The sequence below is a fragment of the Mirounga angustirostris genome, unplaced genomic scaffold (assembly GCF_029215605.1).
Source record: "Mirounga angustirostris isolate CCGP_5_RB_7025 unplaced genomic scaffold, mMirAng1.0.hap1 SCAF_3, whole genome shotgun sequence".
Lineage (NCBI taxonomy): Eukaryota > Metazoa > Chordata > Mammalia > Carnivora > Phocidae > Mirounga > Mirounga angustirostris.
Window position 1 is genome coordinate 163,259,999 of NW_026991711.1, and position 26,117 is coordinate 163,286,115.

Here is a 26,117-nt window from a genome sequence, read left to right on the forward strand (position 1 = left end):
GCTACTGTAAATGGAATTGTCTTCATGATAATTCTTTCTCATTTATTTATTGTTTATGTATAGGAATGCACTTGATTCTGTGTGCTGATTTTTTTTATCCGAATACTTTGCTGAATTCATTTATTAATTCTTATGGTTTGTGTTTAATCTCTAGATCTAGTTTTATTTGCAAACAGATAAATTTTACCTCCTCTTTTCCAATTTAGATGCTTTTTCTTACCTACTTGCTTTGGTTAGAATTTCCAGTACTATATTGAATAGAAGCAGTAAAAGTAACCATCTTTGCCTTGTTCCTGTTCTTAGAAAAAAAGCTTTTGGTCTTTCACTATAGAGTACGATGTCTCCTGTAGAATTTTTATATATGGCTTTTTATTATGTTGTAGTACTTTCATCCATGACCCTTTAAGTTCCCTGAAAGTTCCTTCAGCCAGAGAGCAAGGGGCTTGCAACAGTGGGGTGAGGTGTACTAACAATGGCTCCCACCTCTTTGTCTTCATTTCTTTGATCAGAAGCACAAATTCCTGATATTTGAAGAACAGGGTCCTTTTTGCCCACCCTGGTTCCTTTAACTTGTTAACAAGCGATTCTGGGAAGATGTGCAGAGCTGCCCACTACATGGGTGGTTGCTACTGTGCTAATAATAGCTGAAATTTACCAAAATTATCGAACATTAACTGCAGTTTACTGTCCCATGTCTTCCCCTGGAAGTTGCCAGCATTCAGCACACTTTAGAGTTCCAGAATAAGTTATATCCAGCACAGTTGTTTTCTAGGTGTGGAGACATATGCCTAGTGCTTCCTATTCTGCCATCTTCCTAGAATCCTCCATAGGGTCTTTGAATTTTACCTCTCCTTTACTTTTTTCTTTTCTCAAAGAAGTCATGCCAGTCTGACTTCTTTTATTAAGAACTATTAATTCTTTTTTTTTTTGAACTAGTCAAGTTTGTTTTTTATATTATTTAAAAAATTTTTTAATTAACATATAATGCATTATTTGTTTCAGGAGTACAGGGCTGTTAATTCTGTTATTTTTTGGGTTCTTTTAGCATTTGCTGTATTTTATTTTATTTTTTAATTTAAATTCAATTAATTAACATATAGCGTATTACTAGTTTCAGAGGTAGTGTTCAGTGACTCATCACTTACATAACACCCAGTGCTCATTATATCACTTGCCCTCCTTAATGTCCATCACCCAGTTACCCCATCTCCCACCCCATCCCCTCCAGCAACCCTCAGTTTGTTTCCTCTAATTAAGAGTCTCTTATGGTTTGTCTCCCTCTCTGATTTTGTCTTGTTTTTCCCTCCCTTCCCCTATGATCCTCTGTTTTGTTTCTTAAATTCCACATATGAGTGAGATCATTTGTTAATTGTCTTTCTCTGATTGACTTGCTTCGCTTAGCTTAACACCCTCTAGTTCCATCCATGTCGTTGCAAATGGGCATCTGCTGTATTTTAGATAAATAGTTTTTTTCAGTGTCACAGCGTCTCAGAAGAGAAAATTAATAGACTGTTTTATTATGTTAAGAAAAAGATAGGTGATATTAGATACAGGAAGTGTTAGCATTATGTGTCCTGCCTTGTCTTATAAAAATGGGATAAAAATGAGGACCATATTTTAATTAAACCTCACTTATTGACCCACTCACTGCTTTAAACAACACATATACTATGCCCTCATGGAGAATGTACAGATGCTGGCTTTTCTATCAAGGCCTTTCAGTATAGTTGAGAAACACGTCTAGATAAGGGAACTGTAATTTCAAAGAGCAAAGTGAAAACTCTAAAACTGTACATGTGTTTTAATGGCAACAATATGTACAAAAACCAAACTAAGAATCTGCATACGAAAATAAAAACAAACCTGAAAAGAAATAATCCAAAATGCAAATAGTTGCGAACGGTTGGGTTGTAAGAATATTTTTGATTTTTGTTTCTCTTTTGCTTCTACTTTGTGATATTTTTCACTTTTTCTGTAATAAATAATTGCTAACCAGCATGTACTTCTTAAACATTCTGCTTAGAGTAGCTAAATGGTCGTTGAGGTGTGTTTCACATTCTTAGTGGAAAAACAGTTATATAACCATATTGATTTTAAGGCTTAATAAATGTCATTTATATTTCCTTTGCTAACATGTATTTTCAAAATTCGACCTGAATAAATGAGCATACATTTTTGTCACTGTTCATAAGTAATAAATATTCTTTTTTTCCTCACAGAAATCTATCTAATGTGGAAGAAATTGGGACTTGCTCATATATTAATCATGTCATCACTATGACAACACTCTATATTCAGCAAGTAGGTGAATTAATATATTCCTTTTGTTGCTTTACTGAGAGTAACTAGGTTTTACTTTTTTAAATATTATAGTAAAGTTAAATGTTTTTAGAGGATGTAATAATCGAGAAGTGAATTAAAATTTCCATTAGGTATATATAGTTCAGACATCTTAAACGTGTTATCTAAAAGTAGAAAAGCAATTATTAATATATTTTATTTTAATTAAAAATTAAAGTGTTTTATAAATGGTTTTTTACAGTGACATACTTTGTCAATTTATATATTGTATATATTACATATTATTTATCATCAAATATCCCTCTTATTGAAAACATATTTTTTTTTGCTATCCATTTGAAACTCTTCCTAGGCCATATTAAAATTTGAAGGATTATATTCAGTCCATATGAATAACTGACCCTTTAGACGCAATTGGAACATAGGTTTATTTGAATAAAAATGATTTATTAGATAATTAATGAAACATGTTGTCTTTTAATGATGTAGACATGTTATGCAGTTTAATATTTTTAACTAAATATAATTTTTTGTTTAACTTTACTTTCAGTTAAAAAGCAAAAAAAAAGAGAAGGAATTGGCAGATCAGACATCTGTTGAAGAATTTGTGATCCATGCATTGGCGTTTTGTGAAAGTTTGTATGATCCATATCGGAATTGGAGGCATAGAATTTCAGGGTATGTCTTACATACCTTATAATGTTGATTTAAAACCTGAATGTCATAAATATATGTAATTCTTCAATGCAGGTCTTATTCTCTGTGAAAGAAATATGTAAGATGTGTGTAAGACCCCTATCTTTATCTCTGACCTCTATCTCTGTTGGAAGTAATGAATTAGTGAAAATTGCCACTTCCAGATAATAAATTTACTCTAAACTTTTATTTTGTAATACTAATAATCTGATAGGAAAATTTCAAAGCACAGTAACATCAAGTGGAGTGTACATATTTTTCAAGGAAAGTTCTCTTTTTTTAAGCTCATTTCATAGGATGAAAATGATTTTAACAATATTTTGTCTGCTTTTAATTGTGGAGCTTGTGTCAGCTAGGGTCTGGTCAAGAAAACGGTAATCATACCAGGTATTTTAAAAAGATATAATTGAAGGAAATTGTTAAATAGGTATTAGAGAACTCAAAAAGCAAGTAGGGATAGTGATGTAATACAGAGATAGTGACTTCAGGAAGCAGCTGCTTCCTTCGGGGTATGGGACAAAAGGAAGAGACTGGAGTTATCAGAGAAGAGGTCCTGCAGCTGGGTCTCAGACCTCTGATGAAAGAGCATTGCTTAGCTGTGCAGGTATCACTGAGCAGCCAGGAGCATAGGCTGGTGCTGGAATTGTCAAAAATAACCTGAAGACAAAGAACCAACTGTGAATGCTACAGTTAAGAGCTGTTGGCTGGTAAAAAAATAAGGAATCACTTTCTTTTTACCCTTAGCCTTCCAGGCTCCATTTAGTATGCACTACTGGTGAACCCAACAGTGGAGTACCTGGAAAAAGAGAAGTATAGTTTGCAGAGTGCTTGTCACAGCATGACAAAGCAGATAGAATATAGGATGATGGTTTTGCAGCTTAGTGACAGTAGTGTAATTACCAGTTCAGGGCTCACAGAGAAGAGTTTTGAACTCATATCTTTATTACCTGTGGGCACAGAATAGGAAGAGTTGTATCATCAACTACAGTCAGATTGCTTGTTTAGGTCTCCCAAATCTGCTGTATTTTCAATTTCAAGATTTTTCCATTTTCATTTTTAATTTAACCCAACCTACTTATACCATTGCCACTTCCTGCAGCTTTTCACTGCTAAAATGTTTGATCTTTATAGGCTTTTCAGGTTTTTTAGGGTCTTACACCCTCACTTTGAGTAGCCACCATTAGATGATGGTGAAGAATTGATTAACTGAGAGAACATTTATGTAGACTATATGGTTAATACTTTGTATGTTCTGTGTAGTGATACTTTATTGAAATAACACATCCTATAGTAAAAGTAAGAAGTAAAAAGTAGATATAATAGGAACAAGTACTCTAGTTATTAAATATAACAATCCTGTCTACTTATTTATACACTGTCTTTCCTTTATACGTTGAGAGAAGTTGTCTTTATTAGGTTTCTCCATAGAAACAGAACCAGTAAGGTGCGTGTGTGTGTGCACGCGCATGCATGCATAAAACAAGCTTTATTATAAGCAGTTGCCTCATGTGATTTTAGAGGCGGACAAATCCAAATGTGGGATGTCAGGCTTATGACCCAGGAAAGCCAAAGTACAGTTACAGTCTGAAAGCTGGCAGATAGAAAGCCGATGTTCTAGTTCTAGTCCAGATGTAGTCAGGCTGGAGACCCAGAACTGATGATGCAGATGAAGTCCAAAGACAGTCTGCTGGAGAACTCCCCCTTGCTTAGAGAGGCCAATTTTTTTGTTCTATTCAGTCTTTCCACTGATTCATTGAGGCATTTTGTATAGGGTAATCTCTTTTATCCATATTTCACCAATTTAAATGTTAATCTCATCCAAAAACACCCTCCCAAGTTGACACATTAAATTAACCATCACATTGCCCTAATAATTTTCTTGACTATTCATTAATGGAAAGGAACTAATGACCTTCTGAATGCTTCCTTTTCTCCCCTTCCCCACCAGAAAAACAATATTGTTTTTCAAAGAAATATTGCAACTTGAACTAGGGTTAAAAGGTACTGTCTGGCAGGAGTCCTGCTTTAAAGAATAGATAAAAATAGTTTGTACTTACTATATCAAAATACCAACCTTAGCAGTACCTAGCTTTTGCTTATAGTGCACTTACATTGTTGGGAATTCATGACTCTGAAATTTGTGTCAAGTAAACAGTTCTTTTACAAACAGTTTACTTAGTATTGAATACTTCCTTTTCAATTGAGCTTTAATATGTCTTTTCCCAGAGAGAAAGTACTTTGAATTTTCCTTGGCAAAGATGGTTTATCAGTCAGGATAAGACAGATGATGTTGCAATAACAAACAAGGGGTTAGAATAACAAAGGTTTATTTCTTGTTCATGCTGTCTGCCATCGTTGGCAGGAAGCCCTCAGTCATGACAGTCACTCAAGATCCTAAGCTGACAAAGGAGCAGGCATCTAAGGCTTTGCTAGTTACCACATGAGAGAAAAGAAAGCTCTGAAATGTCTCACATTAGCAATTTAATGCTCTTGTCTAGTCATGACACATCTTATTTTCATTCAGAACTCATTGGTCAGAATTAGTCCCACATCCCCATCTACCACAGTGAAACCAAGAAGTTCTACTTTGACTAGAAGGGGTAGACATGGAAATAATAAGTGACTGCACTGTCACTACCTTTTGCCTCTGCCTGAGCACTACTCATGACTCTGAAGATTGAAAGAGGCACATAACAGTGTTCCATTTGTAGCCTTTCTACTCATTTATCACTTTGGTTCTCAAATAATCAGTGTTCTATTTTTTTTTCCCCCCAAAAGGCTTAATAATATACAGAGGGGAGGGGTTCCTTCTTGGCTGCTGCTTTCCTCATTGCTGCCAGGACATTGCTTAACTCCTCTTTCCTCTTGGCATGGAGATGTGTTTCCACATCTTTCTTGATGAACTTGAGGGCACCCTTGTCCTTGGAGACCTTGCGCAGCTCCATGGCAGACTGCTCATATGGGGTGAAGCCCCTGCACCTCTTGGATCCTGCCGTGCACGAACTTGGTGTGCCTCAGCTTGCTCACATTCTTTGTCACCTTGTGGCCCTTGTTGAGGCCCATGGCCATAGGGTCGTGGAGAGCCATAGCTGCTGCTCCTCCATGGCTCCCTTGGTGGAAGCCGGTGTTCTCTTTTGACACCGATGCTAGAGATTTCTTAAGGAAATTATATCCCTTCCTTTCACTCTTGCTACTTCCCCATCCTCCACCTCAGATCTTTCAGTATGGCAAATCTAAGATAATGTTTTAAATTTTGAAACAATGACAAATAGTTTTTCTTTACAGACAGCAACACATACACAGAAAGAGGCACATGAGAACAGTCTGAAAATGACAGAGGAGAGGTTTTAAAGGAATCTTAATAAGAACAAAATGAATTTAAAAGTTGGGGGAATGAGAGAAGATATCAAAAAGTAGATCTGACAACAAATTAATACCAATAAAATTGGCAAATGAAAACAAAAAACAAGTTTTGAGAACCAAAAACAAGAAGATATTTAAATGCTATAGTATAGAAAGAGAATTCTACATATATAAAGTGGCAACAGGAAGAGGAACAAAGAGTAGAAGGATGAGTGGTGGCATTTCATGAGTGTGTGTACTATACATGCTAGGAATTATGCTGGAAGCTTTCCTATTATCTCTAATAGGCATAACAATTTTGCTGGTAATAGTAGGAACTGCTTCAGAGGTAAACAGTAAAGCAAGGGTTCAGACTTGGGTGTCTTTGACTTTGATAGGGAAATGAAACATACTACAAATAAATCATGGAATTAGGAAACATCTGTAGCTCATGGGAGACATATACAAGGGAGCGATAGCAATAACTTACACCTTATATGTTAATCTAATTCTGAAGTTAAGTGAAAATATGGAATGTATATATTTTCTTACATATTACTTGTTTTTGTCGTTTACCCAAACAACTAACACAGATTAGAACAAATGTAAGTTAGCATTATTCCAAATACAGAGCCATTTAAAAGTATATTTCTTGGGGCGCCTGGGTGGCTCAGTTGGTTAAGTGTCCAACTCTGGGTTTCAGCTCAGGTCGTGATCTAAGCTGCAATCGATCCCTGTGTTGGGCTCTGTGCTCAGTCTGTGGTGGGGTCTGCTGGAGGATTCTCTCTCTCCCTCCCCCTGCTCGCGTGCTGTTGCTCTCTCAAATGAACAAATCTTTAAAAAAAAATAAAAGTATATTTCTTATTTGATGAAATATATGGATTTTTTTCATATTTCCATATGTAATTTGATATAATGAATGGATTTGATTAATCTATTAGCTCAATTTTAATTCTGTTTATAGCATCTTACGTATTTAGATTTTCTCAAGTGGAACTAAAATAGATGTAGGGAAAGAATTCTTTCCTGAAAAGGCCTTATCATTCAAGCATTTATTTAAAAATATATTTATTGAGTTTCTACTTTGTACCCAATGTAAGTATAGTAGGAATCATTATCTGCCCAAAGAGGAAAAACAATTTAGACTAAGTTATGCCCTGGGGCTCCTTCTGGCCAAATCTGGAACAATGTATATATGAAAATAATTAATTGCCATAAAGAATTATAAACTGGGCCACCTGGGTAGCTCAGTCAGTAGAGCATATGACTCTTGATCTTGGGGTCCTGAGTTTGTGCTCCACACTGGGTGTAGAGTTTACTTTAAAAAAAAAAAATAGAATTAGAAACCATGGGGGGAAAAAGGAATTAATGAGTCCATACTCGTGATAGGTGATAGATAGATAGATAGGTGGGTGGATGGATAGATGGATGGATGGATGGATGGATAGATAGATAGATAAAGGGAAAAGAGAGGACCCTTGCTTATAATAGAAGTCCAAGTGCCAATTAGTAAATGTAGAAGGAGTGTTGGAAGAAAATCAGCATTTTACAGAAATTATAGGAAAGGTATGGATCAGGATGGCTAAATCTAGGGAAAGTTTTGGTAAAGAGCATATTTTTTGCATGGTTTTAAAATGTTTCCCCACAGATTATTTATTCATTGCAAAGGAAAAATTAGTAATTATTTTGTATAGTACTGAATAGTACATTGACTAGATGATCAAAATTAGCATCAGTGAGAAGCAGATGGACATCTTTGCCTCCAGCTGTGATGCTCTAAGAAGGACACATATTGCTTTTATAGTATTCTGCCAAGAATGCATAATCTAAATCTTGTTGTATGGAAACATCAAGCAAACCCAAAATGAAGACTATTTTAATGAATAAAAGGAAGGAGTGTGGGACAACATTCTTTAAGAATATCATAAAGGCTGTAGAAATGTTTCAGATTGAGAGAGGGAAAAGAGATATGACAGCTAAATGTAATATCTGGACAGGAAGCTATACTGAGAGGGGGAGAAAATGCTGTAAAGGATACTAATGGGTCAATTAACAAAATGGGATTATGTATGGTAGATAAATGTTTTATATTAGTGTTAAATGTATTAAAATTTATAATTATGCTGTTATTGTGTAAGACCATATCCCTATTTTTAGCAGGTATTCACTAAAGTATTTAGAAGTAATATGCCAGAATATACATAATTTCCCTTTAAATGTTCTGGAATATGTTATATGTGTGAATGCATGTATATATAAATATGTGTGCACTGTATAATATGGGGAGAGAGTGAACAAATGATAAAGTGTTTGGGATAAAATTTTAACAATGAACCTGGGTAAGATATATTTGAAGTTCTTTATACAATTTTTATTCTTGCAACTTTTGCAAGAGCTTGACTTTATTTCCAGATTAAAAGTTTAAGAGAAATAGTTACGTCCTAGGCATGATGGCAGCACAAAAAAGAAGCACAAAATAATTGACCAAGGGACATGAACTTAGAAAACTAGATGCAAACACATTTTACAACCCTCAGAAGTTGGTATGGGCATGTATTAGCCTCTGCTAGGTGCCACATGCTTGACCCAAATATCAGATAATAATGCAACAAGGAAGTATGCTGTGATTTAAAAATGGTACAAGACTAACTTCATTTTTAGCTATTCTGTCTTACCCTATTACAAATGTGTAGTGTAAACTACTTATGTTTTAATGTTTGTGTTACATAGAATAGTTTTCACCCCTCTTATTCATGTTAGTATATTAAATTTTACTACAACAATATTGGTAATTTTTAAAAATTTTTTTATTTTATTAAGATTTTATTTATTTATTAGAGCCGAGAGAGAGAGAGAGAACACAGCAGGGAGAGGGAGCAGACCCCTTGCTGAACCAGAGAGCCTGATGTGGGACTCGATCTCGGGACCCTGGGATCATGACCTGAGCCGAAGGCAGATGCTTAACCAACTGAGCCACCCAGGCACCCAGGCATTTTTTTTTTAATCATTTTTTTTTAAGATTTTATTTATTTGAGAGAGAGAGAGGCCATAAGCAGGGGGAGTGGCAGAGGGAAAGGGAGAAGCAGGCTCCCTGGTTGGGGCTTGATCCCAGGACCCCAGGATCATGACCTGGGCCAAAGGCAGATGCTTAACTGACTGAGCCACCCAGGTGCCCCATAATGGGAATTATTTATGTTCATATGTTACATCTAATACATGGCCTTTAGAATAAGTCATTATTCACAAATTGCAGGAGTACATTTTCACTATGTTACTAAAGTGAGAACGCTTACTGTTTGTAGCACAGGATATTTGGATAGGATATATCCAATCTATTGGTTCATACTATAACTTATAATAAATGTGCCAAATATAAGCAATGTAAATAATCTCATGGAAAAACCTAACTGAAAGCTAAATCGTCCTTTTTTTTTTTTTTTTAAAGATTTTATTTATTCATGAGAGACAGAGAGAGAGGCAGAGGGAGAAGCAGGCTCCCAAGGAGCAGGGAACCCAATGTGGGACTCGATCCCAGGACCCTAGGATCATGACCTGAGCTGAAGGCAGACCCTTAACCATCTGAGCCACCCAGGCGCCCCGCTAAATCGTCCTTTTAAAATTAATTTTTCTATGACATTACTGAATTCTTTTAAAGGCATGACTGAATTTTTAATTTGAAACTCCAGTAATATTTGTATTCTCTTAAAGGCATAAAAAATCTCAATACTGGTCTTAATTAAATAGATCCAATAATATTCTAGGATATTATGTTTGAATTTAAAATAAATACACAATATGGTAATTCTTCTGCCTTCTCCACAATGGAAATAGACACAGATTTGGGGGTACCTGGGTGGCTCAGTTGGTTAAGCATATGCCTTCGACTCAGGTCATGATCCCAGGGTCCTGGGATTGAGTCCCGCATCACGCTCTCCACTCAGTGGGGAGCCAGCTTTTCCCTTGCCTGCAGCTCCCCATGCTTGTGCACATGCACTCTCTCTGTCACATAAATAAATAAAATCTTAAAAAAAAAAAAGGAAATAGACACAGATTTGGAAAGCATTGTATTAGCAAATGGTGTCTAATACAATTTCTAGTGAATCTGGCTATTAGATCTGGATCTTAGAACTCTATTCTGTCATTACTGAGCAGCTGTGTCTATCTTACTTGACTTATTCTGTGGCTACTTGACTTTTCTTTCTAGCTTTAAGGAATATAAGGAAAATAATTTTAATATCTCAATTATGGTTGTTAAAAAGAAGTCATCTTAATCCATTGCTTTATCAGTAGATCATATTTAGACATACAGAATTTCTTTGTGGCTGTTTTTCAAATATTTTCCTTTTTTGTTGGCTTTATCTAACAATGTTAGGAATTTTTTCAGGACACAAAAAATGTATCTGAGTTCTTTGTTTTTTGTTTAATTTTCTGCAGTCAACTGGTCAGATATATCATTTTAACAATAGCTTTTATTCCCCAGTCCCCACACTACCATGCCCATTTAAGAGACTCATTTTGTGTTGAATTGAAATGATCTTGGTAAAAGCACATGCTATATATGTTGGCCTTGCCAAAGTCTGTAGAAATATTTCAGCCATCAAAACTACTGGAATTGTCATTAAAAACAAAAATAATTCCCTGGGCACCTGGTGACTCAGTCGATTAAGCATCTGCATTCAGCTCAGGTCATGATCCCAGGGTTCTGGGATCGAGCCCCGCATCAGGCTCCCTGAAACAGGGAGCCTGCTTCTCCCTCTCCCTCTGCCCTTCTCCCCCAACTCGTGCTCGCTTGCTCTTTCTGTCAAATAAAAAATAAAATCCTTAAAAAAAAAAAAAATCCCAGCGCATACTAGATCTACATTAATTTAAAATGGAAGAAGGCAGTGGAATGGATTCTTTGTGTCCAGATAAAATTTAAGAAAGTGGCAAAGAGTGGCCTGATTTCTGATGAATTTCATTTGCCCTGTAGTAATAAGGTACAGCCTTAGGTGTCAAATTAGCAGTACTGCTGAACAAATAATCTTACAGATTGGAAATTTTAAATACCTAGTTCCTTTTTTCTGTTTCTAGTTCTTTGGAGACTTAACCTGCCTGCTATGTTTCACCATTAAGCATTTAAATTTTTTTTGCTTAATTCAAAAGAAGAAATCCTTTGGTGAGCATTTAAATTATAGGTTAGACTTCCTTTTCAAGATTATATCAATCCTAGAGATATATTGTTCAATATATAAATAAAAAGTAATATATTAAATTTATAGTTGTTTCTGTAATTATGCCATCTCTACTCACCATTGTTATAATTTGGTATTAACTTCTTTTTAATGATAGACGAATCCTTAGTACTGTGGAAAAGAGCAGACAGAAATATAAACCAGCTTCTCTCACAGTGGAGTTTGTCCCTTTCTTTTATCGTAAGTATCGATCCTAATTCTCGTTGATTTTGATGTTACTCTGATTATTCTTTATTTTAATATTCTTATTCCGATTCTGCTTGCTTCAGCTTTCTGTATTTGTAAGATAAAGATTGTAAGAACCTATCACTGGAGTACTTGATTCATATTTTACTATGATTAGTGTTCTTCTCTAATTTTCTGTTCTGAAGGTGGTTTTTTTTGTTTTTTTTTAATTTTATTTTATTATGTTACGTTAATCACCATACATTACATCATTAGTTTTTGATGTAGTGTTCCATGATTCATTGTTTGCGTATGACACCCAGTGCCCCACTCAGTACATTCCCTCTTTAATACTCATCACCAGGCTAACCCATCCCCCCACCCCCCTCCCCTCTAGAACCCTCAGTTTGTTTCTCAGAGTCCATAGTCTCTCATGGTTCGTCTTGGAGGGGGAGATGAAAGTGTTTTTATTTTGAGAAGAGCTTAATATTGTAATGACTGTATTATAGACCTTCTGAATTTTTACTGAAATAAACTTAAGAGGGGCATGGGGGCCCAGCTGGTGCATGGCCACAGCCTGGGAGCCTGAGGCCAGGGCCTCCTGCCCAGGAGCAACGTAGCTGGGCTGTGAGCTGGTGGTGGGCTCGGGGATGAGGCCTCCCTTTTGCCAGTTGGGGCTCTGTGGAGCCGAGTGCAGCTTTGGCCCAGGCCGCATTTGCAGTAGGGGGCTGACAGGCCCACTCACCCCACAGGTAGATGGCATAGGGGCAATAGTGATGGACACCCTAGAGGAAGAGAGCTTTGCATTGTTCTTCTCTTCTACCTCTGATACAGAATTTGATGCTGTGGTTGGATTTTATTATCATGGATGAAGAGTTCCAGTTATTAAAGACAATTTATGGAGGAGTTTGAAGACATGGGAGATAATAAACGCACCTACACACCTATTTGTAATGAGTATATTTCTTTGGTAGAAAAGTATATTGAAGAACATCTGCTAGAGCAGATTCTTGGATTTAACATGGTGACTTGAACAGCATCTTTACAGCACTATAAGGAGAAAGTAACTGGTGACATATTGGACATGCTGTTCATGTTTACAGCTTTTCTGGCTTTTAAAGAAGTGTTTCTGGGCTATAGAGCAGAAAAAGAAGGCTGGGGACTGGATTTAAGCAGCAGTTTAGTGGTGACTTAGTTGTGCAACTCATCTTTATCAGCTTCCCAGACTGATCTGAAGCCCTAGGGCCCATCTCTGGGCGGTGAGATCTTTCTGGGCGTGCTAGCCCATTAGACTGGGAGAGGCTAAAGCTAATGTGACAGAAGAATATATCTTGGGAAGAGTGACTCTGTTTTGCAACTGTTCATTAATGTTAAGTATAGTTGGGTTGAAAAGAAAATTACCTGACCCTCCTGGGACCTGTTTTTCTTGAAACACCTTCTTGTATTTAGTGGCCCTGGTACTCCTCCCCATAGTAGACACCTTTCTCAGGGGCTTTTGGGTCGGGAATTGCTGTACTCTGTGAGTCAGGCTCTTCTAGAGCAATCCCAAGGCCAGCATTCCACCTGGGGGCCTCTTCCCCAGCATACATGTTGGTGTGTTGGTGTTTGAAAAACTCACCATCACCAACCCTCTTTGGCCCATCAGGCTTTGCATGTCCCAACCGGCATTTTGTACACTCAGGTTTTCATATGCATCAAAATTTCAGTCCTGCAGCCTCATTGGGGTTTTTGACTGGGAGTATTTATCCAGGGTGTTAAGCCAGCTGATCATTCTGAAATTTCTGAAGCTCCTACTGTAACAGTTAGTCTTGGCTGTAGGAATCAACTGAGAGAGGTGTTCTTTACCCAGAAGCTTCATGTGAATATCAGTTTCTAGTCTTATATTTGCAATCCTTGAATCATTATCTTCTGCTGGTCCTGATGTAGTTCCACTGTTTCTTGAACTCCTTTTAAGCATTTTTGAAAAAATATTTTTATAGATGAATACTCAGGCTAACCTAGTGGATGTAATCTTGGAACTTCCATGATTACCCATTTAAAGACCATATTAATATATGCTGTGTGCTTTTTAGTTATTAGTACTATGAAAGCAAAAATGCTTTCTGCCTTGGTGTTTCTATTTTCGTGAACACCAATAAATGTATACTTATGCTGGAGGTAAGTTAAAAGGTATCCTTTTCTTATAGCATGTTAAGTGTTTGTGTAGGTTTGCTAAAAAAACCCTTTCTGTACAAATCGGTTCATTAGGTTTTCTGTTGAGGTAGGGAGTTCCTTCTTCCTGTTACAGGTGTAACCAGCTCAGTATGAGTTTGCTTTGATTCAGTAGTGTTTGAAAGAACATTACTGACCAGAAAACATGATGTCACATCTCTACAAAGAAGGAAAAACATAGCTGTTGAATTCCCAATGTGTTCTTTCTTTCCTTAGCCATATATATATGTGTGTGTGTGTGTGTGTGTATAAATTTATTACTTACTTTTAAGGTTTAAAAATACACACGTTTAAATATAAGGTTTAAATATACACACACGTGTATATGTATATATACACACATATATGTATATATATATATAAATTTATTACTTATTTTTAAACCTTTTTAAAGTAAAAATTCTGTACTGAATTTTCACTTGGCTGTTCTGGTTTTAAAGGATGAGTTATAGGTTATGTGTTTTTTAATGTGTTTTCACTTATTAAATACTTCTGTGAGTTAGAAAAAACTTACAAGAGAGTTGGCTACTATAGGTGTGACCTATGTGGAATTAGTTTTCTTTCTTAAAAAATGGTTATGCCATAGTTCAAGAATGTAGAAAATATTGCTGAATATATACAAGGAATACCTTGTGTTTCCTACTCACCTTGTCAGATCTTGCCATAACATTTTACCATATTGGCTTTCGTTCTCTTTCCTTTTTTCCTAAGAATTAAAACAAGACAAATAGTCCGTTGTTTGAGTGCTTGGTGAAGATGATTGCAGCGCCCACTCTGTCTGACCAGCAGTAGCGATACTGGCTTCAGCTGCATAATCAAACTAGGCTGATTTCTGGATTCTCTCTTTTTTTTTTTTTGTTCCACATATCTGCCCTTATGATATTACCACACTGTATTGATTATTGTGACTTTATGCTAAGTCTTGAAACCATTAAGTCCTCCAACTTTGTTTTTCTTCAAAAATTTTTTGGCTATTCTGGATCCTTTACATTTTTATATGCATTTTAGAAGGCAGTTTTTAAATATTTTTATAAAAGCACTTGCTGATATATTTGTTTGGGATTGTATTGAATCTAGGAACCATTTTAGGAGAATTGGTATCTTAAGAATACTGAGACTTCCAATGCATGAATCTGATAAACTCATTATTTGTTACTTATTCAGTCAGTATTTTGTAGTTGGCAGAATATAGATTGTGCACATATTTTGGTAGTTTATCCCAAAGAAGTTATCACAAGTACTTGTGAAGTCTTTAAAATAAACTATTGTAGATTTTTAAAAAATCCTCTTTGATAATGACATTTCCCTTTTTACCCATGGTAATATTCCTTGCCTTACCTTGATAATATTCTTGCCTGCTTTGTCAGATACTAATACAGCCACTCCAGCATTCTTACGATTAGAGTTTACATGGTATATCTTTTTATATCCTTTATATGTTTTCTGTGTGTCTCCTGTGGCTGATCAGAACTCTGTCTTCTTGCAGCTCTGTGTAAAATCTGACAGTTACTCAGCTTAAAACTTCTTGGTAGGTTTTTGCCTGTCTTGTGGGATTTCACAGTATCATGTAAGAATTGATACTTTGACTCAAAGTGAGCCCTACTAATATTTCTGGAGTGCTTCTTCTACTCCTGTACTGCTTCACAAATTTCAGTTGCCTAGGCCTCCCCAATGGTTTTACCTCTCTCCTAACTTAACAAATAGCCATCTTCTTTTAGGGTTCCCCTTTTCTGTGCAGTTGTTCAGAGCATGTCCACAACAGGAAGCTGAGATAATCGTTGAGCTCACTTTGTTTCTCTTGAGAGAAGGAAAATTTCTAGAGTGCATAAATTTCTACCTATTTTGTCTAATTTTCTAGTTATTTCTAGCAGGAAGCCATGTATAGTGACAGTTATTCCAACAAAGCTGGAATCATTTAATTTTTTAAGTGTAGATTTCTATCAATACATTTATCTCAAAGCTGTTTCTTTTTGGTAATGTTTATTATGTATAAAATTGGAAATCTGTTATTATACCTTCTCTGTGTATGTAAAGATATATGCAAAAAATACGCATTACTGGGTTATTAGACTGTCAAAATGAAAAGGAAAATCATAAAAGTTTATCAGTAGAGAACTGGTTAAGTAAATTAAGGTATATCATTGTAGTGGTCCTAAAAATGAATAAGGAAAATGTTTATGTTAAGATGTAATGATACCCAGTATATATTAATGTTAAAAAAAAAAAACATGACGCAGTGGTATATGTATAGGTTTTTTTTTTTTTTTTTAAGGTGTGGGGAGCTTGGTAGATTGAGGAATAGGTTTGAGGGAGACTGACTTTTCCTTGTCACAGTTCTTTTATGCTGTTTTAATTATTTGTCATGTGCAAGTATAACCTTTTGACAACAATAAAATACTTTATAATATTAAAAGAAAGGTTATTATTGGTACCAGAATTTTGGAATGTTTGCCCTGAAGTAAACCCAGGAAATCTTTTTGTCCAACTCTTCCAATTTTATAATTGACTAATTATAGTCAATTATACTAATAAGAGGGAGTAGTAGTAGTAAAAAAACACATCTAATTTTATGTCAGATTTCAGTTAGCTTCTAGCATTGTCACTTAGCAGCTCTATAACTTTAGATAAGACATTTCATTTGCTCATTTATAAATGAGGGCAAAATACTCTCATATAGAGTATTATGAGAATTAAATGAGATAACAGAAATAAATTATCTAAAATACTACCTGATAGATGGTTTCTCTTTTCCTTTACTATGAAAAAATGCATATCAGCCTTGCCTTTTAACAAACTTTAGCCTTTTAATAGTTTTTATTTTTTTTTTTTTTTTTTTTTTTTTTTTTAAAGATTTTATTTATTTATTTGAGAGAGAGATGAGATAGAGAGAGCATGAGAGGGGGGAGGGTCAGAGGGAAGCAGACTCCCCGCCGAGCAGGGAGCCCGATGCGGGACTCGATCCCAGGACTCCAGGATCATGACCTGAGCCGAAGGCAGTCGCCCAACCAACTGAGCCACCCAGGCGCCCTAGCCTTTTAATAGTTTTTAATGTTTCAGTGTCAGACATTCCTTAGAGATAAATCATACTGTGAAAGAGAAATCTTATTTGTTTATTTGTGTATTCACAGAGTGTTTTCAGGAAAGTGAACATCTCAAGGAAAGTCTTAAGTGTTGCTTATTGCATCTCTTTGGAGCCATTGTAGCCGGTGGGCAGGTGAGGAAAGTGTTGAAAGTTAATACTTAAAACAATAGTTAACAGTGCAAAAAGTTTTCTGTGGATTATTTAATGTATTCTTTGTTCTTTTATAATTTCATGAACCATACAGATATTTTTCTGAGTTTATATCTTGTTTAAAACTAATCTTTTAAAACTTCTTTAAAAACGTAAGTAATAATATTAGCACTAACAATAAAATTACTGCCTAAATAACCATATTTAACGATTTAAGTTCTTAGTTGTGTTGACTTTCAACTGCTAGTTCTTACTTTAGAATATAAAGTCAGCCCTTGTTAGTCCACATGATGAAATCAAACTCAAAATTAAATATATATGAATTAAACACTCTTCTGTCTACTTAATTTCTAAATGCATATATACAAGGTTTATATGCATTTTTTTCAACAAACCCAACTAGCTTTTTATTACTCAAAAGAAAGAAATTCTAGTAATCCTTATTTCTTTATTTTTGAAGGTGAGCATCTTGAAAGTTTTCTGTGGTAAACTTTGAGTGTAACTACTAGTTGAAAACAGGATTATAGTTCAGAAAGAACATCCTATATGTTTTCTTTAAGCACACAGTTTAGATCAGAAGTTTCTAACATTTTTTGTGCTGCCTATGCTGTTGACAATCTGTAAAGCCCCTAGTTGGAATATTTCAAATGCATAAAATTAAATACAGAAGATCGCTAAGGAAACTAATTATGCTAAAATGCAGTTACTAAAATATTAAGATAAACTTGTAACATAGTAATGTGTTTTTATAACACTAAAGAGATATAGCAGCAAGTCTAGTAATAAATGTAACTTCAAAAAAAAGACAAACATGATTTTCAAGACATTGCAACAACTAGAATATATGAAAATATATAGGATTTCTTTTGGTAACAAAGTTACAGGTATTGCTAATAATACTATTTGGGTTTCCTAGTGGGCTATCTTGCCTTTCGTCTTCACTCTAGTAGAAGAGTCTGTTTTTTTGTGAGAGTGATAATGACTAGAATCTTATTTTTCAGTTTGTTTGCTTTGTCACCTTTCTTTATTAGCTGATATTCTTCTTTTGCATCAGTATCTACCCATTTCTGTCATTTCTCTGCTACTAAAAGTAAGAATAAGTATACATGAATAAAATTGGAAATGACATTGTTTTTGACTAGTGGAGAAGCTGGTTGGATCCCATTACCATTTTGAACACAGAGACTTGTTTTTGTTAGTGCCCAGGGGTAATGAAGCCCTGAGAGACCTCCAAAAATTAAAACTCACATAGAAATCAAGTAGCTACTAGAAGGCCAATTTATTATTTTATGTACTAAAAATACTCAGAATCCTTATAATCGGGTTATAGCTGAGTTATAGCTGTTTTGAGGTCAGAAGTTTATTGAATATAGAGTAAATACAAAGATATTTAGATGAATTGAATATCTAAAGGTATAAGAATGGCCTTGTTATAAACAGAAAAATTGAAGTCCCGTGACTGGTCTCCCTTCTCCAAGCATCGTGCCTGGGCTTCCCATTGGCATATTTGTTGTTTTGGGTTATGTTAAGAGGATAGGCTTTGGAGACAGACCGACATAGGTTTGAATCCCATGTCCATCTCTAACTAGTTGTGTGACCTTGGATAAACTATTTACATGTGTTTTATCTTCTTTATTTACATGTGTTTAAGTTTCTTTATTTATAATATGGGAACGGTAACAATTACAAGATAGTCATAAGGACCAAATGACACATAATATATGTAAAGTGCTTATAAGAACTAAGTAAGTCACAGGTCTGTCACTTAGATGTGTGATTCCCATAATTAGCAGTAAATACTAAAATTGTAACAGCTTAAGTTAGAAGTTTACTTTTTTTTCCTCATTAAAAAAAAATAGCAGTAAGCAGTCCAGAGTTAATCTGGTGGCTCTAGGATCTTCAAGGATCCAGGTTCCTTCTGAATGTCATATTTGTTATTATTTCTTTTGCGACATGATTAGCTTCTAGAGTTCTGGCCATTTGCATTTGTATTTTGGGCACAGAAATGGAGGGGAGATGAGGAGGGAGACAAATGGCACATGACAACTATCTTTAAAGGAGATACTGAAAAGCTGACACTCATCTTTTTTTATCTCATTTGCAAACTCCATGAGATAACTGCAAAAAAGGAAAATACGTCCAGATAAAAAATTTGATAAAACGTGCTTCCTCAGCCTCCTTGGCAACAACGGGAGGTTAGGAAATGTAATCTTTATTTCTGGTAGCCACATGTCCAGTAAAACATCAGGGCTTCTTTTTATAAGGAAGTGGAGGAAAATGGATGTTGGGTGTCCTATTGGCAGTTTCTCCCATTGTAGCACTTGTTCTTGATATTATTTATTATATTGATAATAACAAGCTCTAATGGCCTAAAGTGCTGTTACTTTCAGATGATTTTGCATAATTATGTTTAGATTCATTATATATCAGTTTAACAGTTTTAGGCAATATGTATTATTTACAAGTTTAATGGATCACCTCAAATAGCTACCAATTATTTAGAATTTCAGAAATATGTTTGTAGAAGCAGAGTCAAGCCAGTCCTCTAATATATCTATATCATTTGGAATGGATTTGCTATAACCAACATAAAACCTAGAGAAGCTTAACCAAATTGAGGGTTTTGTTTGTTTTGTTTTTATGTTTGCATAAGAAAACCAGATGGAGGCAGTTCTCGGCTGGTATAGCAGCTCCATGGTATCCTCACGGACTAAGTCCTTTCACATTTCTGTTCTGCTCTCTTTATTATAATTCTTGGGTTTTGTTTCTTCGTGATTTAAAGGTGACTTCAAGCATTGTATCTGTATTCCAGGCAGGAAAAAGATGAAAAGGCCAAGAGCAAAGGGTTCTTCTGTTTTTATTTGTAAAGGTATATTTACTTCATAGTCTACTGGCATATGTTCTTGACCAGAACTATGTCATATGGCTACCCCTAGCTGCAAGGGAGGGTGGTAAACAAGTTTTCTATGTGGGCAGATTGCTTTCTGAATAAAAATGAAAATCTAGTAATCTAGCACATTACTTACTTACAGATTTTAAGACTTAATATGCATAGAACACTAGCAATGTCTGTCAAAGTATGTGCTTAAAATTTTTTATGTTGATTTATTAAAAGAAAAAGTCTGCAGATTTATTAAACTTTATTTTTGCAAACATACAGAATTTCAGTTAGATTTGGGTTTCATTTTTATTATCTCTCATGTTTCAGAGGAATGCTTTGCAAGCAATTTCTCCAGCCACCATGGAAGTTCTTATGAGAGTTTTGGCAGATTGTGATTCCTGGGAGGATGGAAATCCTGAAGAAGTGGGTAGGAAGGTAGAACTTACTCTGAAGTGCCTTACAGAAGTAGTACATATCCTTCTTACTAGCAGCTCTGATCAGCGTCAGGTGGAAACCAGCACTATTTTGGAGAACTATTTTAAATTGCTAAATTCAGATCATTCGGCTTTACCTAATCAAAGGAGGTCCAGACAGTGGGAAAGCCAGTTCATAGCTCTGCAGGTCAAAATGCTGGGTAAGTATTACATAAAGTTTATTATACTCTGTTTTCTCTGAGTCTGTTTTTTAAGACTCATTTGAAATTCAAGGCTATCATATAGAAGTATTGATTGTTTAGTTCAGCTATTGTGTGACTTTAGATTTTGACTTCAGAATAATTAATATGGAATCAGTTTGTTTACAGCATCTTTGCTTTAACAGTGACAAAATTGAGCCTCTATTGTTTTTTGAAAATGTAATCCATTAAAAGCATCAGTGTTAAAAAGAAAGTCAGCTATTATTTTCAAATTCTAGGAAAAGTAAGTTTTCAGGAGGTGTCATTTGCATTGTCTAACCCATGGCAAGAGTCACATATGACAATTTTATATGTCCTTCTCTAAATCTCTATAGATGTCACTTTAACATCTATCCTTTCTCTAGAGGACCTCTGTTTTATTTTGTTTTTTTCATTTCTCTTGCCCTCTCTTTGTGTTTGTTGGTTTGTGTCATTCTTTGCTTATATATCTCTATTTTTCTCTGTAAGCTCTTTCATCAGTATATGTGATTTCTTATTGTATTCCCCTGTTAGATTGATAGTACAAGTATTATTAATTGAGAGTTTCTTTTTATAGAAATAAAATATTTTCATTACAGCTATACTAGGAAATTTGGATAAGTAAAAAGTTTTTTATATTTTACCACCCAGACATAACCAACATTAATAATGGTTTATTATACAGCTCTAGAGACTTAAAAACGTGGTTGTGTAAGGGTCTGTGTGGTGTCTAATTTAAAAATATTGGACACTAGAATCTTGGTGAAACTTGATCCCTTACAATGCACAAGAGACTTTGTAGGAAAATAAGATTCATTTTGTCTAGTTCCTGTTCTTTTATGTTTTATAATTGTTATAAATTATAACTTTATAAGAAAGTTTGAGTCTATATTGAATGGACTTCTTATTTGTTAAGAACTGTTGTATTACTTATGGTGATTATCCCTTGATTTCTGAATGAGGATATCTGTTCAGTAGGAAACAAGAGCAAACCATCATCATAAATGGATTGATTTCCTAAGTCTCATTTTCTTAATGGCTACATGCTAATTCTGTTGCAAAACATAACCAGGTGTTACTTATTAATAGCAAGTTGGAAACCTCAGTTAGTTATACTTGAGCATTTTAATGGAAGAATAACTATGTAAATCTCTGGGAAATATATATCACTCTTATGTATAAAAATTTAAATATTTTTAATAATAAATTATAAAAATATTCATTTTTTCTTAACAAGTAATAAGTACAGTTTTTTTTCCCCACCCTCCATCCCTATTTCTACCTAATTCATTTACATCTGTTTGTCAGCTGAAAAGCCTAAATTAAAAATATAGCCAAAGTAAATGTTTCTGCGATCCCAAATTTTCCACTTTATAAATGGATGATTTTGTTTTTATTTTCCTAGATACCATCACAGCCATGTTAGACTGCACTGATAGGCCTGTTCTTCAGGCCATTTTTCTTAACAGTAATTGCTTTGAACATCTCATACGACTGTTACAGAATTGCAAGGTATTTTTCTATTACTATTGTTTTTGATTTTAGAAAGCTCTTATTTTGTTTATGCTTTGATTCAAATTTAAACATATTATTACTGATTTTCTTTTTTATTATGGTAAAATACACATAAAATTTACCATCTTAACCATTTTTAAGGGTATAATTCAGTGGTATTAAATAAATTCACATTGTTGTGCAACTATCATCACCATCCATTCTCCATAACCCTTTACATCTTATAGAACTGAAACTCTATATCCACTAAACAATTCCATATTCTACTCTCCCTCCAACCTCTGGCAACCGCCATTCTACTTTCTGTCTCTATGATTTTTGATTACTCTAAGTACCTCATGTAAGTAGAGGCATATAGTATTTGTCGTTTTGTGACTGGCTTATTTCACTTAGCATGATGTCCTCAAGATTCATCCCTGTTGTAGCATATTGCAGAGTTTTCTTCCTTTTTTTAGGCTGAATAATATTCCATTGTCTGTACATGCCACATTATGTTTACCTCTTCATGTGTTGATGGACTCTTGTTATGATTCTACCTTTTGCTGTCATGGATAAAGCTGCTTTGAACCTGAATATACCCATATCTCTTTGAGTCCCTGCTTTTGTTCTTTTGGATATATTCCAGAAGTGAGATTGCTGGATCATATAGTAATTAAATTTTTAATATTTTGAGGAACCACCTTACTGTTTTCCACAGTGGCTATGCCATTTGATGTTCCTGCCAACAATACATAAGGGTTCTGATTTTTTCATATTCTCCTTGACAGTTATTTTCTTCTTTTTGATAACAGCTAATGCTAATGGGTGTGAAATGGCATCTCATTGTGATTTTGATTTGCCCTTAATGATTAGTGAGACTGAGCATCTTTTCATATGCTTATTGGCTATTTGTATATGTTCTTTGGAGAAATGTCTATGCAGGTTCTTTGTGCATTTTTTAATTGGGTTGTGTATTTTTTGTTGTTGAGTTTTAAAGTCTTTGTTGTGCATGGTTAAAATTTGGTGTATTTGATGCATATAATTTTGTGCTTTTGTTTCATGTAAGATGATTTTGTTTGCATTTTCCTGAATTATGATTTTAATATCTACATAATATTAAGTGGATGTACCATAATTTACCTAACTATTCCCTCTGGCAAATACTCAACTTATTTCCATAACTCCTTCAAGTTCATAGACTAGAATTCTATTTCTAGTAGAATTCCTAGGTCGAAGGGCATAACATGCTTTTTTAAAATTAGGGAACATTGTATAAAAACAATTTGTAAATTGGGGAATATAGAAAAGTAGGAAAATAGAAATACTGTTAATGTTCTTGATATATACTGCCGATTTGCTATTATTTTTCTTTTTTACTAATTTACATTTGTAGCAGATTTGTGAGTACCTAATAACTAATATCTGATTATTATATTTTCATAAATTTCAAGATGGTATCAAATTTTTTAGAATGCTTCTTTTTTTTTTTTTAAGATTTTATTTTATTTATTTGAGACAGAGAGAATGAGAGAGAGAGAGCACATGAGAGGGGGGAGGGTCAGAGGCAGAAGCAGGCTCCCTGCCGAGCAGGGAGCCCGATGCGGGACTCGATCCAGGGACTCCAGGATCATGACCTGAGCCGAAGGTAGTCGCTTAACCAACTGAGCCACCCAGGCGCCCTAGAATGCTTCTTGAAAAGCCTTTGAAAATGGAACTACTTCAAAGAGCTTTTACTTTTTTTTAAGTTTTTTTTTTGTTTTTTTTTTTTTTAAGATTTTATTTATTTATTTGACAGAGAGAGAGAACAAGTAGGCAGAGAGGCAGGCAGAGGGAGAGGGAGAAGCAGGCTCCCCGCTGAGCAGGGAGCCCGATGCGGGGCTTGATGCGGGGCTCGATCCCGGGACTCGATCCCGGGACTCTGGGATCACGACCTGAGCCGAAGGCAGCTGCTTTAACCGACTGAGCCACCCAGGCGCCCCAAGCTTTTACTTTTCTATTTGAGGTATTCCTTTCATGGAATCTGTGCTGAAAAATGCTAGGGTTTCATTCTGATTTTGTGAGGATATCCCGAAAAGGAGGATTTTAATATCAGTTCCTCAAATTTTTTCACACTGTTAGGAGAGATATCCATGAAAGCATTTTTGTCACTATGGTTGCTTAGCTTATAAGATTAAAGAAAGATTAAATAAAGATTAAAGAAATAGTTTTTAAAAAATAAGGAATATATTGATGAAGTAAATAGGATGAATATTTACAAAGTCAATGAAAGTACTACCACTAGAGAGTTAAGATGCCACCCCCCACCTTTTAAACATTATTCTTGGGAAAGAAATCCTAGGGAGATGAAAACAGCATAAGAAAACTTTATAAAACCTTTTGTTTGTTGTTTAAAAAAAAAGCAATGTGTTTTTATCAGTTACAAAGGCAACTTCATCAAGACAAAATCTCCCATGTATAAGAGAACCTGCCAGTCACACATTAGAGAAGAGTAAATCACTAGGATAAAATGTAGTTCCTACTAAAATTGATTAGTGTTTTTCTTCAATATATGAAACTCAGATATTTTAGAAAATGTCATATCAGGGTCAAAAGTATCTTTTTTAAAAAGTGCAAAGCTTTTTGGCATAGTGGTCATGATGTTGAGCTAATTTTTGCTCTTTCTACTGTCCTATAGGCCAGAGTTCCTTATAATTCAGATCTGGAGACTTGCTGACAGTCCTAGCATTTTAAAATTTAATTACTTGATAGCATTTACCACATTTTGTTTTGAGACAGGAAATGCTAGAGAAGAAACCCATTTCAGAGGGGAAAGCCAGGCTTTGGGACCCCAGCCTACTCTGCTGGAGGTGGTGTTCTAGGCAGGATATTCTAGTCAGAATCACTATAAACTCATCACTAAACATTACAGTTACTAAGTCCTAACAACATGGAAGAACCTTTAAAATAGACTGCCCAACTCTTTTATTATACAAATGAAGAAATAGGTCCTACGAGATTAAATGATTAACACAAGGTTAATACTGTTCCATGATGGAGCCAGGATTTCTTATTCAGGTATTCTGACCCTGAGTTCACTGGTTGTATGTAATTTTGTTGTATTGGTACTTAAGGTCAGTGGAAAAATGTTTTCTCTGTATTAAATATAGGAGGAGTACAGGTTTTATTGATAAATACATTTGATAGGGATAGGTTAATATGATTCTTAAATGTATAAAAATGTTCAGAATCTTGTGAAAACTTAAGTTCTTAAATATATTACAGGATGCTACAGATGACTATGATTGACTTCTGTTTAAATTATTTTGTTAGTAAGGAATGAATAATTTATTCTATTTTACATAGTAATACAGAATCAAGACAACTGTTGTTTAAATATTCAGACTCAGAGGAAACATTGTCATCTAAAGCTTAAACAAACATTTTATGAATTACATGGAAAACTAGGCTGACTGCTGTAGTTTCTATGCTTTCTTTTTGTATGAGATTCACCAGCCAGTTTATGCATTAATTTCCTTAAGTATTTGTGTAAAGACCTTTGGTTTGTCAAAATGAGTTTCATCTTACTGTGAAGTACTTAGAATATAATTCAGTGAAATCATACATGTAAATTTTCTGATAGCTATGAAGAACCTTAAACATTTGAGAGTTGTTTTGTGTCACCATATTGCATTTTGGAAGGGGGATATGCTTTGAATTAATGTAAAAATTATTTTTAGAAGCTGTCTAAGGTATTTGGAGTAATGAGAAGAAAATAACAGCAAATTTCTAGTAGCAAAGAGAGGGTTCAAAACCATAACATTTACTTTAGCATTCTGCTTGGAGTTTTAAACAGTTTTTAAAAAAATATAGACGTTGCAATGTATTATAAATATGTAAAGTTCTGTTTGAGGACTTAAGTCATAAGATTCTGGA

The 26,117-nt window shown here is 34.8% G+C and overlaps 1 protein-coding gene and 2 pseudogenes across 3 annotated transcripts in view; 2 read left to right on the plus strand and 1 right to left on the minus strand.

Moving 5' to 3' along the window:
• Positions 1–26,117, plus strand: part of NBEAL1 (neurobeachin like 1) — a 188,150-nt gene that overhangs the window by 34,082 nt on the left and 127,951 nt on the right. For 2 of the 3 annotated variants that reach the window (XM_045868178.3, XM_064586933.1), the window contains exons 4-9: positions 2,220–2,301; positions 2,852–2,979; positions 11,668–11,750; positions 17,075–17,160; positions 20,387–20,693; positions 22,117–22,223. In XM_045868178.3, the coding sequence (XP_045724134.1) occupies positions 2,220–2,301; positions 2,852–2,979; positions 11,668–11,750; positions 17,075–17,160; positions 20,387–20,693; positions 22,117–22,223 (793 nt within the window). Of the gene's footprint in view, positions 1–2,217; positions 2,302–2,851; positions 2,980–11,667; positions 11,751–17,074; positions 17,161–20,386; positions 20,694–22,116; positions 22,224–26,117 lie in introns of those variants that run through there. The other variant, XM_064586934.1, reaches the window with a different exon arrangement.
• LOC123838379 (large ribosomal subunit protein eL36-like) lies at positions 5,778–6,084 on the minus strand (annotated as a pseudogene).
• LOC123838935 (ADP-ribosylation factor-like protein 2-binding protein) lies at positions 11,788–14,298 on the plus strand (annotated as a pseudogene).